Source organism: Lissotriton vulgaris, chromosome 9 (genome assembly GCF_964263255.1).
Source record: "Lissotriton vulgaris chromosome 9, aLisVul1.2, whole genome shotgun sequence".
NCBI classification, from domain to species: domain Eukaryota; kingdom Metazoa; phylum Chordata; class Amphibia; order Caudata; family Salamandridae; genus Lissotriton; species Lissotriton vulgaris.
This window is the reverse complement of record NC_141697.1, coordinates 146,174,920-146,192,051: the sequence shown is the minus strand read 5'-3', so window position 1 is coordinate 146,192,051 and position 17,132 is coordinate 146,174,920. Positions and strand designations below refer to the sequence as shown.

Genomic DNA, 17,132 nt, shown 5'->3' with positions numbered 1-17,132 from the left:
GTTGGTTCAGCTAGTATTCTACTAAGTCATTAAGAGGATTTTAAAAAGCTCGATGTTGGGTTTAAATTGACATTTCAATGTGTTATAAAGCTAGAATGTATTTACTCCTTGTTTTGTAACTCATAACCTTGGACATTTGGCATCTATGCAATTGAAAATGATTTCTCCGTTATCTGACATAAATAGTGTTTTGAATCTAGTGTGGTGCCAACATACAGAAGTAATATGTGATGATTTCACCCAAAGGAAACCGGTTAATGGTGATAATGTATTTCTGTGTAACCTATACTTTTAATAAAGGTTTGCCATTTGGATCCCTTAACATCAGTTGAGATATTGTAGTGATAGAATACTTAAATTTTGTTATAAAAAAATGAATAAATACAATTAATAGTAAAAAGTTTCACTAATTGTTGTAATTTCATACTTTGTCGCTGGTATCTCTGTGGAGTTTTAAAAATGCTTTTTGTTAATCTTCATAATTCTCCCGAAACAGAACGTTTCTAACTGGAAGAAAAAAACAGGCAGTGAAGCAAATCCCTTTAAGTATTATCGCGAGACACACACTGCAAATGAGCGTCGGCGTCGCCTTGAGATGAGGTCTCTATTTGAAAATCTGCAGAGGATGCTTGGACTCAATCTTCCAAAGGTTTCGAAGTCCTTCATTCTAACTCAGGTTAGTAACTGTAGTTTTCATATTTAGGACAACCAAATCACTCTAGCTAGGTAATGACTTTTTTTTTCCTTTAGGCATGTTGTGAAATTCATCTCACAGCTTATTTCTTGCCTGTTTCCAGTGAACTTGACAGTCATGCATGTCGACTGAAAACAATATACCCTTTGCTTTTCTGTTTGTCATCGGGGCCTTACCTAAAGTGTACCCTCATTCTGAGTTGAGGCTTAATGTGCCCCCTCACCCCCCCCCCCCCCCCCCCTTCCAGACTAGTCTATAGAATTCCAGTGACATTTTTACATGTGTGTTTGGAGTGACTGCCTAATGACTGTCCTTTGTTACAGGTCTGGCTCATCTCCATAACTGAGATCACTTGCCCCTATGAGTGACATGAAAAGGCTGTACATACATTAGGTGTATGTCATTTACATATACTGGGTGAATGATGGGGTATGCTTGGACTGATTCTTTTTTCTTGGATGCACATGCAGTCTACATTTGCTTCCTTCCAGGATCCTAATCTTGAACCCTCGAATCCCCTTTTACTCTGAAATCTGTTGTACCTCATTAGAGCAGGCGGCTGCCTGCAGTTCCCCTTATCGCTGTGGATTTCCACCTACTTAAGTGAAAACTGACCTTTACACTATTCTTGAATTTTTGCTGTCTCTGGGGCAATGCAAACAGATTCAGAGCTCTTGGCTGATCAAAGTAGGCTTGCTAATTCTATGTCGTAACAGGTTTGACCTACGAATCTTTCCTTTAGAGACTGGAGCATGAGGACAATAAGAAGATGCACTTCTCCAGGATTGGAGAGTCCTAGACATTTGAGAAAAGGGAATCTTTCATAGATTCGGATTCATTTAGAATGTGTATCCGTGCTAATTCAAAACATAGTAGTTTCTGTAGTAGAGGATCTTTGTGTATAGTCATAATCTAGTGAATAGTACCGCACATGTGCGTGGACCCCGGAGCAATCGAAATAATCTCTTATGTTGTCTTCTTCTGCAGTCCTGACTTAAGAGAAAGTCAAAGACAAATAATGCAGCCTAAAACTACAATACTACACTGGCCAGCACTTCATCTTGAAGTGAAAAAGATAGCCAAATATTATGAAATTATGTACACTTTGTAAAGTTTCACACCTAGAGAAACTCCCCTTCACAAAAATCCTTTGTCATGATAGAGAGGAAGGGTTGGACAGACAAGCCCCATAGGCTGCCATTATGTGTCTGGAAAAGGGATAACGTGCCTTTAAGGAACTCTCCAGAGACCCTCGGTATCCCAGGATGCACAGCCAAAGGCCTTTTACTTTCAGTTCTTTTTTCTGGCTCCTGCTAGCAGGACCCTGGAGCATTGAGCTCTACCTTTTTGGGTATATATTCAATTTTTGGAACTTTTCCAGTGTTTTTAGTGTTTCACTCGACGTCTGGGGTCTTCCTCTTCCAGTTGCTGTGTTTTTTTTACATGTTTTACCACCTCTCTATTGTCGAAATGCCAACTTTATTCGACAAGTGCCCTGAGTGTGGTAGGAAGAAAGCTAAATCAGACCCCCACAAAGTCTGTATACTCTGTCTCCCTTCTAGCCATGTTCCTGACTCCTGTGATATTTTTCACTCTTTCTCCAGGAGGACCCTGCGTGACAGGGAGAAGATTCGTCTCCAAGGCCTGGAGCAGAGGAGACATCAAGAAACAGGTGGGACTTCTGGGCATGAAGGGACTCTGAGGGCTCCCCAGTCAAGAAAAGGCCCAGAAAAGGCACCGGTCGATGTCGTATGACTACCATCTGCTCCCCGTCGACCGGGGGCTCTGGTTCGAAGCGACGTCGTCGTTCAGCATCGAGGGGTAGGACGTCGAGACCTCGGACGAGGTCGACGTCGAGGAGTTCACCGGTGTCGACACTCCATCGACGTCATGATGAATCCCAAAGAGGCAGGCGCTCGCCGTCAAGGCAACACCGCTGTCGACGTGACTATCGACGTCGATGAGAGAAAGATCGCCGTTGAGGCGAAGACACTCGACGTCGCGGAGTTCATCGACGTCTGGAAGGTCGACGTCGAGAAGAGAGAAGTCAAAGAGATCCACGTCGAGGAGAGAAAAGTCGACGTCGAGGGGAGAAAAGTCGATGTCTAAAAAGAAGTCGAGGCCCAGAACGGTGTCTAGTGCTTCTGTGGTGAGCGTCTCATCGTCATCAGCGAGTCACCGGTCACGGCGGCACCGGCGCTCGCACTCAGAGAGGCTGGCCTCTAGAGTGTCCTCCCCAAGGCCTGCTCGCAAGAAGAGACGGGTCCTTAGGTCACCGGAATCTGATTACTCCTGGACCTACTTGCCCTCAAGGCCCAGGACGCCTACTCCTCCTCCTCTTCCGCAGCTTCCTCCGCCTCATCTTCATCCTCCTCCGCTGCCTCCACCACCACCTCCTCCTCTTCCACCACTGCCTCGGCCTCCACTACCGAGTCCTGTGGTTCCGGCACTGCCTGTTCCGCTTCCTCATCCCCCGGGGCCGCTGGTTCCTGCAAGGCACAGAAAGCCAAGGTCAAGATCCAGAGGGAGGCATCGCTCTCACAGTGGGCGTCGATCCTCGACAAGGTCACGCCATCGTCGGCGGAGGGACAGGTCGCGGTCCAGGTATACGGACTCATCCAGTGACAGGAGATGACGGGAGATATTCTCCCACTTTGTTGGACTCTCCTCCAACGATAGTGTCCCCAGTGGATGACATTGTGACTTTCCAAGATGTGCTGCTGAGGGGGGCAGAGAAGTTGGGGATCACATTGACTGTGCCTACCCCTACCACTTCCGTGATCTTTGAAACGTTGCAGCACAGACACCTCTCTCGCCCTTTGGTGCCAGGACTGGAAGACCGTCCATGGATCGGTTTCTGATGCCGGCCTCGGTGAAGTCAGCGCCATCGAGACTTCTAAAGAAGTGCAGGCCCCCGGATTCTGATCCAGCATTTTAGAGAGCAGATCCTGTACCGGATTCTGTCATTGTGACAGAGTCCAAGAAACAGCATTCTACTGCCCTGTCGTCTACGGTCCCTCCGGACAAGGAGAGCAGGCTCATAGATTCAGCAGGAAGGAAAGTCTGTAGTACGGCTGCCACATCGATGAAGGCAGCTAATGCATCAGCACTTTTGGGCAGATATGATCGCTCGTTGTGGGAGTCCCTTCAACAATTCATTGAGCTCCTCCCGAGAGACAGGAGGGAAGACTTCAGGAGATTCTGAAGGAGGGCATGATGGTCTCAAATTAGGTCATCAGTTCGGCGGTGGATGCCTCTCTCCTGGCCGCGCATGGGTACTGCCATGGCATTAACTTGAGGTGTAATTCCTGGTTGCGCCTTACCTCTCTTAAGCCTGAGGCACAACAGCGGATTGCTAATTTGCCCTTATCAGGATCCACCCTCTTTGGGGCTCATGCGGACGAGGAGAAGGCCCACATGGAGGCGGAAGTGGAAACGCTGAAGGCTAGGTTCGGAGAAACCGAAGGATCAGCAGAAGTCGTACCGTCCCTTCCAGAGCCGTTACTCTTCCCAGAGGTATCAATGGGGGCAAGGTCACCAAGCTGGCCAACAGCAGCAACAACAGCAATACCAGTGTGAACCCTTCCAGAAACATCAGAGGGGCAGAGGCGGACAGCAGTCCTCCTCTGCGAATAAGGGCCTGGCCGGGTCTAAGCCCTGAGGAGTTACTTCCCCCTCGTCCGTTACCTGCTCCGGCGGGCGGAAGCATACAGAATTACTTGGCAGAGTGGAGAAAAATTACTCAGGACAAGTGGGTGCTGAATATTGTTTGCAATGGATACAGTCTTCGGTTTGTCAGCCCTCCTCCAGCTATTCCACTGGTTCCTTCGCACTACCAGCTGCGAGAACTCCAAGCGGAGGCTGATACCCTGTTAAGAAAAAGGGCGATAGAAGACGTCCCTCTGTCTCAAAGAAGAAAGGGTCTATACTCACGGTTCTTTCTGGTACGCAAAAAGGACAAGAACGAGTTCAGGCCCATTCTGGATTTGCGACAAGCAAACAAATGGATTCGCAGGGAGAAATTTTGCATGCTGTCCTTGCACCAGATTTATCCTCAGCTGCAGCGAGGAGACTGGCTTTGCGCAATAGATCTACAGGTTGTGTACTTCCATGAGCCCTTTGCACGGAAACACCGGAAGTTCCTGCGATTCCTCGTCGGCACCAATCACTATCAGTACACCGTACTACCATTCGGACTGAAGTCTGCACCCAGGACTTTCTCAAAATGCATGGCAGTGGTGGCTCACACCTGAGAAAGAACAAGGTGTTTGTCTACCCGTACCTGGACGACTGGTTGATCAAAGCCTCCACCTTCCAGGAAGCGCAATTGCATTTCAACAGGACAGCCGTTCTGTTGAATCAGCTGGGTTTGCACATCAACATGTCCAAGTCTGTTCCGACTGCTGTTCAGTGCCTGCAGTGCTTGGGAGCCTCCATCAATACTATCAGAGCAAGCGTGTCTCCTTCGGAGGAGCGACGCTTATCAATCCTTCGGAAGGCTCGGGCTCTCCTGTCGGTTCCATCAACGACAGTAAGGACAGTGTCTTCTCTTCTGGGGTCGATGGCCTCTTGCATCTTCCTCACACCACATGCACGCCTCCACATGAGACCGCTGCAGGAATGTTTGGAGGATCACAAGGAACAGAAGCGAGGGAGCTGGGACGGCAGGGTCCAACTGTCTCTACACGCTCAACAGTTTCTGAGATGGTGGTGTTCGGCAGAGAATCTTCTCAAGGGTGTCCCTTTCCACAAGGACATTCCCACACAGACTATTGAGACGGATGCGTCTCTCCACAGCTGGGGAGCGCTTTCAGACCATCTTCAGGTCCGGGGAACATGGTCCCAGGCGGCTTACACGTACCACATCAACTTTCTGGAACTCAAAGCTGTTCCTTTGGGGCTGAAAGCCTTTCATCCGTCCTTCCAGACCAACTCCTTGCTTGTACAGACAGACAATACGACCACAATGTACTACCTCAACAAGCAGGAGGGCTCTAGATCGCGCACCCTGTCCCAAGAAGTGCAGGCGATCTGGCACTGGCTGTTAGCCAGAGAACTGACGATAACGGCGACCCATCTACCAGGTGTGCAGAATGCTCAGGCGGACGCACTCAGCAGGCTCGTTCAGGAGAACGACGAAGTGCTAGGAAACATCGTCGAAAGATGGGGCACTCCAGACCTAGATCTGTTCGCCACCGGCGAAAACAGCAAATCCCGAGACTTCGCCTCCAGGTTTTACCAACCGGGGACTCTGGGGAATGCGCTATGGATCAGCTGGTCGAACAGCTTTCTGTACTCTTTTCCACCCATTCCCCTGATTCCGGCAGTGCTCATCAAGCTGTCTCGGTCCAGGGCGCGAATGATCCTCATTGCTCCGGAGTGGCCTCAACAGTGGTGGTTCACAGACCTGTCCACCGATCTCTGCAACCCCACCTGCGTCTTTAAATTTCGGCCGGACCTTCTAACGAAGTTCGGGGAGCAGATGGTGCACCCCAACCTCATCGTTGAGTTTGGCGGCATGGCTCCTGAGATAGTACAGTATGTGTGGGAAGTTGGCCTGATATGCAGTGCTCACTATTCTAGTGATCACTATGTATCAGTCCAAACGATCCTTATTGATTGGTTGTAAGTCAACCTTATAGACCAGCTATCCTAGTAGCATGGACAAGAGCAGTCTTTAGGCTAAACTCTAGAGGGGGTGTTAAGCCAGCTGTTATACCATCACATATACCCCTTGAACACCAAGTGAAAGGACACCACACAAGTTGTTATGAAAATAAAAGGATATTTATTGATAAGACAACAACCCTGGACTCTTTGAGGACAGGGTGGTAAGCAAAATACAAAACTCTTAAAGAAATACTGAAAGTCGCACAATTTACGCAAATGCCCGAGGGGCACGAAAAAACATATACTATGGAAGTGGAATGCGAATCACTAGCAGGTAAGTAACAGTTCTCAAGGACTTTAGAATCGCTAGGCCTATAATGCTGAACCCTTAGATTAGAAGCAGGAGGCCTAGGGGCGCCGGGTGCAGAGTGGAAACTCTCATGCGCAATGCGGGACAAAGTCTATGGATACTAGCAAATGCAAAGTTAGTGTTCTCCGGCGAACCCGACTAGGTAGGTCAAAAACGAAAGTGGATCTAGACACTTAGAGAGTGGCTCTACGCTGGAGCACCGTGGTACTCGGTTTACCTAGCCCAGGGGCTGCGGCTGCATAGGGTTCAAGTGTCGTCGGGAATCCTCGTTGAACCAGGAGCCTGAAGTCGAAGTTGCTGGCAGGCGACCAGTGAAGATGTTCCGGGCTGATCCAAGGACGGATCAGTGAAGAAGAGTACCTGTAAGCAGAGGGGACCGAGTTCTGAATCACTAGCCAGTGATTAGGTGGGCACCAAGATGGCACCGGACGAGGTCACTCAGCCAGGTGAAGAGGTGACACTGGATTCTGCTGCTGCACGGACCAGGGGCGCTGATGTCGACCAGGCTGGAGGTATGCGAGCTGTCCCACGTCGGATGTCTGCTGCTGGCGATGCTGGATCCGGTGAAGGAGGCAACAAGCCTTGGCTACGGCAAGCCCACGTGGCGTCACAAAATGGCGTCTGGAGTGGACCAGGAGGGTCCGAGGAAGGTCCCCTTCAGGAGGAGACTAGGGCCTGTCTAGAGGAGCTAGACCAGCGGTGAAACAAACGTAGGACGTCGTCTGGAGGGTCACTAGCCAACGGGCAAGTGACCGGACAACGTGGCAGCGACACAGAAGCAAAAGGGCCCCACGCAGATCTGGTGGATGCTGGGGGGCTGGTCTTCGGTGCTCGTGCTGCTTGGGGTTGGGGCTTCTCTTACCCCAATGCACCCACTCAAGGGTCCCTCGGCGGTCGTGCTGGGTCAGTGTCGTGCTGGTTCCGATGGTCACCGGGTCCTCTGGTCTCGTCGCACCCACGGTTCTCAGCTGTGCTGTAGAGGCAGGTAGAGGTCAGAGAGGTCAGGGAGTCCGGGTCTCGTCGTGCTGGTCGTTCTGGTTCCGGAGGAAGGACGTTCAGCAAACCGCAAGATGCTTAGTTGGTGCCTGCTGCTGCAGGGTGACTACTCCTTAGTCAGAAGGGAGAAATCTTGAGAAGAAGTCTTGAGTTCCTTTCGTAGAAAGTAGTTTCAGGATTCAAAGATGATCTAATTTGGAAGGGTCCCCGCTCCTACCTTTATTCTAAAGAAAGGGGCTGGTACGCGGCTAGGTCCTGCCCATGGGTGGGACCAGGAAGGGGGGTGGTTACACCCCTCTCCCCTGTCCGGACTTTCCCCAGCTCAGGGGCTGGTGTGCCCCTGGAATTAGTTCAAGCCGGCAGATGCACAGTGAGCACCGGGGTGCCACTTGCAGTCACCTTCCTATTCAGCCCTGTCTACCTAGGATACACAAAACCCTGTCTGGGATGGTGCTAGCACCGCCCCTGACAGGAAACCCTTTGTCCAAGCTCTCCTCGCTGGAAGGACACCCAGCAGCAGGAGGTCAGACTTGTGTCTGTGGTGGCAGCATCCATTTTGTGATGCTGAGGCTCGAGTTAACTTTAACCAGGGTTCACAGTTATATACATGTTGTGTCCCTCTAGAAGGGTGGAATGCTAACCCCGTCGCCAGAATTGGCGAGGGGCCTTACTCGACATGTTTTGATAAAGCGATACCAAAGATAGCAAATAACCGCGAGGATTATAATGCACTTAAGAGTATATGGTACGCGTTATCATAGAACAGCTATTAGGACTTGGTTCCGCAATCTGCAGACGGGCTCAGCTCATGCCAGAGCACCATCTCACATAATTCCAAGCACTCTGCCTTCAGGATTGTTAAGGCCTGCCATAGGAGTGACTGATAGGAATACATGTGTCTATTTTAGGGTTAGATATAGGTTTACTATATCTAAAGCAAAGGGTGATTACACCACCTTGCCCCAGCTGTCGTGCAGCCAGTTGTGTCAGATTTAGATGGCCAGCCAGGGGTGGCAAAATACATGCTGCAGCCCCTGGTAGGCCCTGGGTACACCTATGCCCTGAGTTACAGGGACTGATAAGGTGGCCCAGTACCAATTAGTAAATGTACCTAAGGTACACATGTCAATTTAGAGAGAGAACAGCTAGGCTGTGGGTCTGATTAGCAGGCCCACAGCCAGGGAAAGTCGTAAACCAGTGAAGCAAAAAGCAAAAATCTGGGGTGATCATAGGATTGCAGACCCTACTCTCCTACAGTATGGACACTTGAACTTGCCTGACAATTGCATGGAGATACTCGAGGAGTCTAAGAGACCTTCCACCAGGACTTCCTACCCCTATAAGTGGAAGAGGTTCTGCATCTGGTGCATGTCCAAGACTGCTGATACTACCTCCTGCAAGGAAGATGTCATCCTTCCATATCTCTTGCATTTGGCTCAATCTGGCCTTAATTTCCATTCTATTAAGGTTCACCTCGCAGCATTAACTGCGTATAGGAAATGCCCTTCACAAACATCCTTCCTCCAGATTCCTGTAATTAAAGATTTTTTGGAAGGATTGAAGAAAGTGTTTCCTCCTGTCAGGCATCCCTCGCCTTCATGGGAACTGAATGTGGTGCTGTCTTGGTTGATGAAGGAACCTTTTGAACCAATTCATAAGGCTTCTCTGCAGCATCTTTCCTGGAAGGCGGCCTTCCTTGTGGCTATAACATCGGCCCGCAGGGTGAGTGAGATTCAGGCCTTGTGTTGCAACAAGCCTTATACAGTGTTTCATGCTTCTAAGGTTGTCACAAGGACTCACCTTAAGTTTCTGCCTAAAGTGATTTCTGATTTTCATGTCAATCAGACGATAACTTTACCTACGTTCTTTCAACATCCTTCCTCTCCGGCGGAGAGGTCTCTTCATTCCCTAGATGTAAGAAGGGTGTTGAAATTCTACTTAGATAAGATTAAGGACATTCGTAGGTCAGACCAATTGTTTGTCAATTATGGTTCGGTCAGGACTGGTCTTGCCACTTCTAAACAGTCCATCTCTAGATGGATAGTTCCTGTATCCAGTTGTGTTACCAGAAGACTAACAAGACCTTAGGGGGTAAGCCTAAGGCCCATTCCACCAGGGGCAAAACAGCTACAACTGCTTTGCTACATAATGTTCCCATTGCAGATATCTGCAGGGCTGCCACTTGGAAGTCGGTCCATACCTTTGCCAAACACTACTGCCTGGACTCTGATGCCAGAGCAGACGCTCAGGTTGGCAGGCTTCGTTGAGAAATCTGTTTGCACAGTAATCGTTTTATCTGTTTCCTCCACCGCTGGTTTGGTTTGTTGGGATGGTCTTGCAATTCTATTCAGTAGATTATGACTATACACAGATATCCCCTACTACAGAAGGAGTAGTTTTACCTGTAACTCCAGTTCTGTAGTAGGGGTATCTCTGTTATAGTCATAAGCGCCCTGCCTCCTCCCCGGTGGATGAAATGATAATGTACTGAATGCTACAGGCCTAGCTAAATACACCTTCAAAAAGAACTGGAAGTAAAAGGCCTTTGGCTGTGCATCCTGGGATACCGAGGGTCTCTGGAGAGTTCCTTAAAGGCACGGTATCCCTTTTCCAGACACATAATGGCAGCCTATGGGGCTTGTCTGTCCAGCCCTTCCTCTCTATCATGACAAAGGATTTTTGTGAAGGGGAGTTTCTCTAGGTGTGAAACTTTACAAAGTGTACAAAATGTTATATTTTTTGGCTATCTTTGGCTATCTTTTTCACTTCCAAGATGAAGTGCTGGCCAGTGTAGCCTTGTAGTTTTAGGCTGCATTATTTGTCTTTGATGTTCTCTTAAGTGTCTATGCGGGACTGCAGAAGAAGACAACTTAAGAGATTATTTTGAATGCTCCGGGGTCCACGCACATGGGCGGGACTATTCACTAGAATATGACTATAACAGAGATACCCCTACTACAGAACTGGAGTTGCAGGTAAGAAACTACTCCTTCTTTGTAAACCTTCTGCTGCTTTGATTTAAAACAAAATCTACATAATAAAACTAAAAGTTGCAGACAGGAGAGGAAATAGCCAGTTGGCAGCCAGGAAAAGAATTGTTCTAAACTGTTAGCAGGGTTTGTTGAGGAACAAGTGAGGCTCCTGGCTTGGTTGCTTGGAGTCTTTGTAGGCATGTTTAGTGGCCATGTAGTTTAACTCCTTCCCTGCTCATGACGAGCTGAGCTCGTCATGAGGCACACTGGAGCTGTGCTTATGACGAGCTGAGCTCGTCATGAATAAAGCCAAATAGCAATTTCCAGCACAGATGGGGAATTGCCTTAGCAGCCAAGGTGTTAATAACCAAAAGACTCCCTTTTAGTGATTGACTTTTCATGCATAGCAGTTTATAGCAGTTTAAGCTTTCTTCAGGAGATGGTGGGGTTTAGAAACTCAGATTCAGCAGGGCTCAATAAATAACGTTCACTAAACTGAATTGTTAGTCAGTGCTTTCCCTGACTTCAGAGGGAAATAACACTGGAAGAGACTGGAATAACACCAAGGATAGGACTAAGTGGAATAATCAATTGAACTACAATTTATCATTTACATTCTACACTCTGGGCTTTATACCCCCTTCCTTCAACTCTAGGAGATGATGAAATAAAGTAATTACCCCCTTTGAATAGTTTTTTGTGTCAAATAGACCTTGAATTACAGTTGACGAAGCCGTCATCAAAACCATCATTATAATGTAATTACTACCAGCAATCATGATCCTTACCTTGCCTAAAACTAAGCCTATATTGAAATATTATTCGGTGAAAGTCTTACCTTGAATTTTTCCTTCCTTTAGGCTTATGAAGAAATCCAGGGGTTAACAGATCAAGCAGACAAGCTCATAGGACAGAAGAATTTGCTAACTCGCAAACAAGATATCTTAATACGCAAGGTGTCGGCCCTCTCAGGTGAGTCGAGATTTGGCAAGAGGATAAGTGTTCTGAATATTTCTTTAAGCTGATCCACGGGCATTTGATTATGTTGCAAAGTGATCCATTTTGGTTGGTAACCCCCACAGTTTTTCATTTTTGGGAATAAACTGCTAGTAATCTTTAACTCCAACACTGAAATACTGCTCTTAAAACCGGATTGTCACATTTAACTTTCCTAGATTGGTCACAACATATGGTGCAGAAATACATGCATGGCATGTAAAATGGCATGCTATTTGTGGATTAGAGCAGTTATTGTGCCAACTATTATGAAACATGACTCCAGGCCTAACCCATGTAGCCTGAATGCTGCAGTGTAAAACCTGCAGTGTGACTCGTCAAAAGAACCATTTTTGACCGGTAAAGACCTCCCTCCTAAATATCAGTAAACCACCCTGATAGAGGCCCCACAAGGGCAGGGTGCATGTTATTTAAAAGTAGGGCATGTAGAAAATGTGTTGCCATGTCCCTACAGTGACAAGACCCCAAAAGCGTTTTTCAATAAGCAAATCCTAACTGTCCTATGTAGAATTCCATAATACAGATTAAAATACCGCTATCTTGTAAATGGAAACAGCTAGAAAAATAAGTAAACCACTATTTTTAATAGTGATTGAAAACCAAATTGAATGGTTATGCCCTATTTGTAATAAAAATGTTAGGAAAATGACTTTTAGAAAGTTACCTTTTCCCTGCCTGAGCCTTCATTGGCTAATTAGCATTAGCCTCAGACATATGATCAGCTTGTACCTGGCCTGAATAAGGTGTGAACCTCCTCAGCATAATGTTTAGGGTAGGGATTGTGAGCGTACTATTAGCACAGCAGTATCAAATCCTGTCTGACAGGTCTGTCTAAGGCACTTTTAAAACATCTGCTCCTTTGAAATAAATAAGCTAACCATTATTATGCATTGCCTGACTGCCACTGCTTTGTGTTTCTAGAGTTCTGTCTCCTGTGAGTCCAGGGCCTGTTTTTAACTGGATTTTAGTGTTAGATGTGGAGGGACATTTTTCTTGATTTCCATAGTACCCTCCCAGACACACCCCAAGCCCAGGTTTAGTCTGGCTGAAGACTTCAACTATTTTGGTATTGCACATGGTATTTTGGGCCTCTTTGTAGTAAGGCAAACCACAACTAATGAAAGAGTAGATAGTTGTCCTTGGTAACTTACCCTGTTGGATAGTCGCCTACACCCACTATTAGTGCTAGCCATAAAGGTGGGACCTTCCTAAGAACACGCTATGGACCTGTAGAAGATAAAAATAGGACTGGACCTGATGTCTGTGACATGAGAGGAGCTCTGAAAGATTGGACCTACTCCCTCTTATACCCAGGACAACTAAGTGGACTCCATATGTTAGTTGGCTGATCTCTTCTCTGTCTACAGGGACACACAGCAAGAGACCTTGGAAATGCCCAGCTGACCAGGAACAATTGGGCTTTCCTGTTGACGTAGAGAATCTCTTTAATTGCCCTCCCCTGCGATCCCTAAAACTGTACTCCTGTGGTTGTCTGGGCACCGAAAGAAAGTTTGGAAACTTTTGGCAACTTTTCGTCCAGAGTTTGCCTGTCTGCCTCTTTGGTTTGGTTTGCCATTCCATGCCCAGTTGCTGGGACCCTGAAGCATACTGGAGGACAGTCTTACACTGGGGGAGGTTTAAACTTAATTTTTTTGTTTTTATGTATCTTAAAGAGACTGTAGTTCTAGATTCCTTACCTTAGAATTACCCCCAGTCATCAAACTAGATCCTGAGACTTTTTTTCTGTAGCAGTACCCCTGCGTGTCAGTAGATGGCATCGGTTGACTCCACGTCTGTTGTCATGGTCGCTAAGATGACATTGCAGTGTCTACTTAGACGCCGCTCCAGCATGCTGACATTGGTTCTTTAGTTTTTTCTTGCAAGCCAGCGCAGATTCGGAGAGAGCGTGCCCCTTATTCTTTTTTTACTAACCATTTGATGTCGATCACTGATCCGCAGCTCGTGTGCCTTTGTTGCCTGGATCACGACCAGTATCCGAAGTCATGCTCGGACTGCCGGCCAACGAACCCGAAGTCTTTGCGGGAGTGGTCCCGAAAACTTTTGGAGGCCCGGCAGTCCACTCGGTGCCGTTCTAGGTCCCGGTCAAGGGGAAGGTCGCAGGACCAGTCGCGAAGACATCACCATTCTTCCTTGAAGTCTTCGCACTCCTCCTGTAAGTCGAAGCACAAGAAGAAGGCGAAGAAGCATTGTCGCTCTTCGCCTTCTCGTAAGCCGACACAACGCGAGACCCGGAACGTCATCGCTCTCTGGCTCCATCTTCGTGGCCCACTGGGTCTGCGCTTCCCTCCCTTTCCCAGATCTGGAGCATCCCCTGCCCAACTTTTTGCCTTTTACAATGCGCTCCATAGCATTTTGGGGCAGCCTGACTCAATTGACGCTCCTTCGGGCCTCGCGGACTTGGCTGGGGTCCCTCGGCCTTCGATGCTGGCGGCTCCAGCCTCGGCGCCGGAGGGCCCCCGTGGATCCATATCTGGATCTGCACAGATCAACCTCATGGTACCTTCCCCGGTGCAGATTCCAGTGACGACACCCCGACGCCAGTGGTGCCCCCAACTGGCGTCGCCCCCAGTCTCGCCACCCGACTAGGAACCGCATAGGAGGGTCCTTTTGTACTGCTTGTCATCCCTGGAATTCCTTATCGCTCTGAGTGGCAGCCAGAGGGGGGTGAGGAGGACTGGGGAGAGGTCAGTTGACCCTCTAGCAGACCAGCTTGAAAAGCTGGACTGGTGAAAGGAGTTGGGTGATGCCAGAGGTCTGGACACCTCCCCAAACTTGGTATGCTTTCTCCCCCTAACATGGCGACGGAGGAAGGAGCTTCCTACGCTATGGTGGTGCGTAGGGCGGCTGAGTCCATGAGCCTCAAGCTTCCTGGGATGGCTGTCAGGACTAACCTCCTGACCTTGGTGCTTCAGCCGGCAGCTGCCTCTATGGAACTCCTGCTGCCTTTTAATGAGTCTCTCACTGACATCCTTCTGGGCACTTGGTCCAAGCCCAGCACAGGGGCTCTTGTGGACAAGATGATTGCTCAACGCCACAGCCCGGCCCCAGGGGCCCACTTTTCCTCTCCGAACACCCTACCCCTGAGAGCTTGGTGATCCAAGCCTCCTCCTCAAAAGGTGCATTACTACTGCTCACCCAGATAGGGAATCCAAGAAGCTGGAACATCTTGGGAAGATGTTTTCTTCCGCCAGCTTGGGACTGCGGTCGATGAACACTGCGTCTATTGGGCCGGTACACCCATTCTGTGAGGGATTCGGTTGCACAGGTGCTGCCAAAGTGCCCGGAGGAGGCCCAGGCCACTCTCTCCCATGCTGTTGCCGAGGGAAGAGATGCAGCCAAGTTCGCCATTCGATGTAGGCTGGACACCGCCAACTCACTAGGCAGAACGATTTCCACGTCAGTAACCTTGAGACGCTACGCCAGGCTGAGATCCACTGGTTTTTCAGGCGATGTTCAATCTACCCTTTTGGACTTGCCCTTTGATGGTCGTCGCCTGTTTGGCGAGAAAGCGGACAACGCACTTGAGTCTAGGGTTACGCCAGATCCTTGGGCCTCGCTCCCACCGTCCTGCGCAATCTGCTTTTCGCCGCTACAGAAGGGGTGCCCCTCCACATCCTGCCCAGAGCCACCACAGCCCTGCGCAAACTGGTCAGCCTCTGCTTGTCCGGGGACGTGGGACCCAGCGTCGTGGGTCAGGAGGCCAGTCCACCAGTACCCCCTCTGCGGCAGCCTCCAAACCCTCCCAGTCCTACCCTCCAGGGCCGCCAGTTGCCAGTGGGTGGCAGGATTCACCATCACCTACCCCACTGGCAAACCGTCACGTTGGACAGGTGGGTTTTGCAGATAGTTGAAGTGGCTACTCCCTCCCCTTCAAGACTACCCCTCCATCCAGAATATATGATGTTATCCCGCATGTCAACACCACGCATACCATTACAACGCAAGTGCTATTACAACACCTTTTAATCACAACTCATACTTTTACGACAAATATGCCTTTAGCACCAATGCCATTATAACGCAAAGGCATGTGTGGTAAAGGCATATACTCTGTAAAAGTGGTTATGGTAAATATGTATATGTGTGTGTGTGTGTGTGTATGTTTTATATATATATATATTTTACCTACTGGCGGTTGCCAGTAGGTAGTTATTGTTAGTACCTTGTTTCTATTCAAAAAGCGTTTTTTCTTTTCCCAATAACTTTGGCGCCGTTTGACGAATCTTAGCAACATTTTCAAAACTAGTGGGGTGCTCCAGTCCGCTCCTATTTTGAAAGTTTCAGGGTGATTCGGCAAGCGGGGGCTGAGTAAAAAATGGGGGTCCAAAAACTTATTTTCTCCAATTTAAATCCCATAGCAAACTTTAGACACGGCTACAGCTCGAACTGCTGAACGGAATTACACCAAATTTGGCACAAAGGTAGCCCTTATTTCAGAAAGAGCTCTTTTCCTTAAATGGTGTAAATCTGTTTAGTAGTTGCTGAGAAAATCAAAAAATACATGTTTTGATTATAGAGGCACGGTGGATCCGCGCACCCTCCCGATCCGCGCACCCTCCCGATCACCAGCTGCATTCTAATTGGCTGCTAACACTTCAAACCAGGAAGTGTTGGCAGCCATCTTGTGCTTCGGTTCTACCAGAAAAACAAAGGCACAAAACAAGAAAAGGGGGCAGGGTAGGAACACCCTGACCCCCTAGGCCTGCTCAGGGAGTCCCACAAGGACACCCAGGGCCCAAAAAAGCATTTTTCTTCTTTTTATTTTAAATCTGCCGAATTCACCCTGGGTGTGTGAATCTGGCCGAGAATTTTTTTTAAAACCAAGCGTGGTCTCCCGCACTTCGTTTAATTGAAGCCCCCAGGTGGGCCAGGTCCCGGGGTCAGTAAAAAAAAATGTGTGTGGGGGGCCCAATCCCTCCCCACACTGCTCCTAGGACCGCCTCCCCCGGGGCTTTGCATAAATATTTACAGGGGCCCTCAGGATTGAAGGGAAATTAATTCCCTAACTTAAAACGCGCCACAGGGCTTGTTTGCGCACATATCACCTCAGGCCCGCCCCCTCCCGTCACCACTGTGCAAACGCCCCCAACTTAAAACGCACCACGGGATGCGTTTGCACAGTGGTGAAGGGAGGGGGCGGGACCTAAGGTGACGTGTGCAAACACGCCCTGTGGCACGTTTTAAGTTAGGGAATTAATTCCCCTTCAATCCTGAGGGCCCCTGGGGGGCCAACTAGCTTATCAGGTACCTCCAAAAAGCACCAGAGGCCTGCGTTACAGAGAGATGGTCCAGGCCACACCTCTCTGCAATGCAGCTCTGTGGCCCTTACTGGAGGTACTTGGTGGGCTAGGTGGACCCCAGGGACCCTCAAGATTCAAGGGGACTTAATCCCCCAACTTAAAACGCGCCACGGGGCACTTTTGCACATTGGTGAAGGGAAGGGGCGGGGCTT

At 48.8% G+C, this 17,132-nt stretch overlaps 1 protein-coding gene across 1 annotated transcript in view; it reads left to right on the top strand.

The window, feature by feature from the left end:
- Positions 1-17,132, top strand: part of MGA (MAX dimerization protein MGA) — a 734,728-nt gene that overhangs the window by 591,726 nt on the left and 125,870 nt on the right. Inside the window, exons 20-21 of the mRNA XM_086937233.1 lie at positions 497-676; positions 11,503-11,614. Of these exons, the coding sequence (XP_086793359.1) occupies positions 497-676; positions 11,503-11,614 (292 nt within the window). The remainder of the gene's footprint in view (positions 1-496; positions 677-11,502; positions 11,615-17,132) is intronic.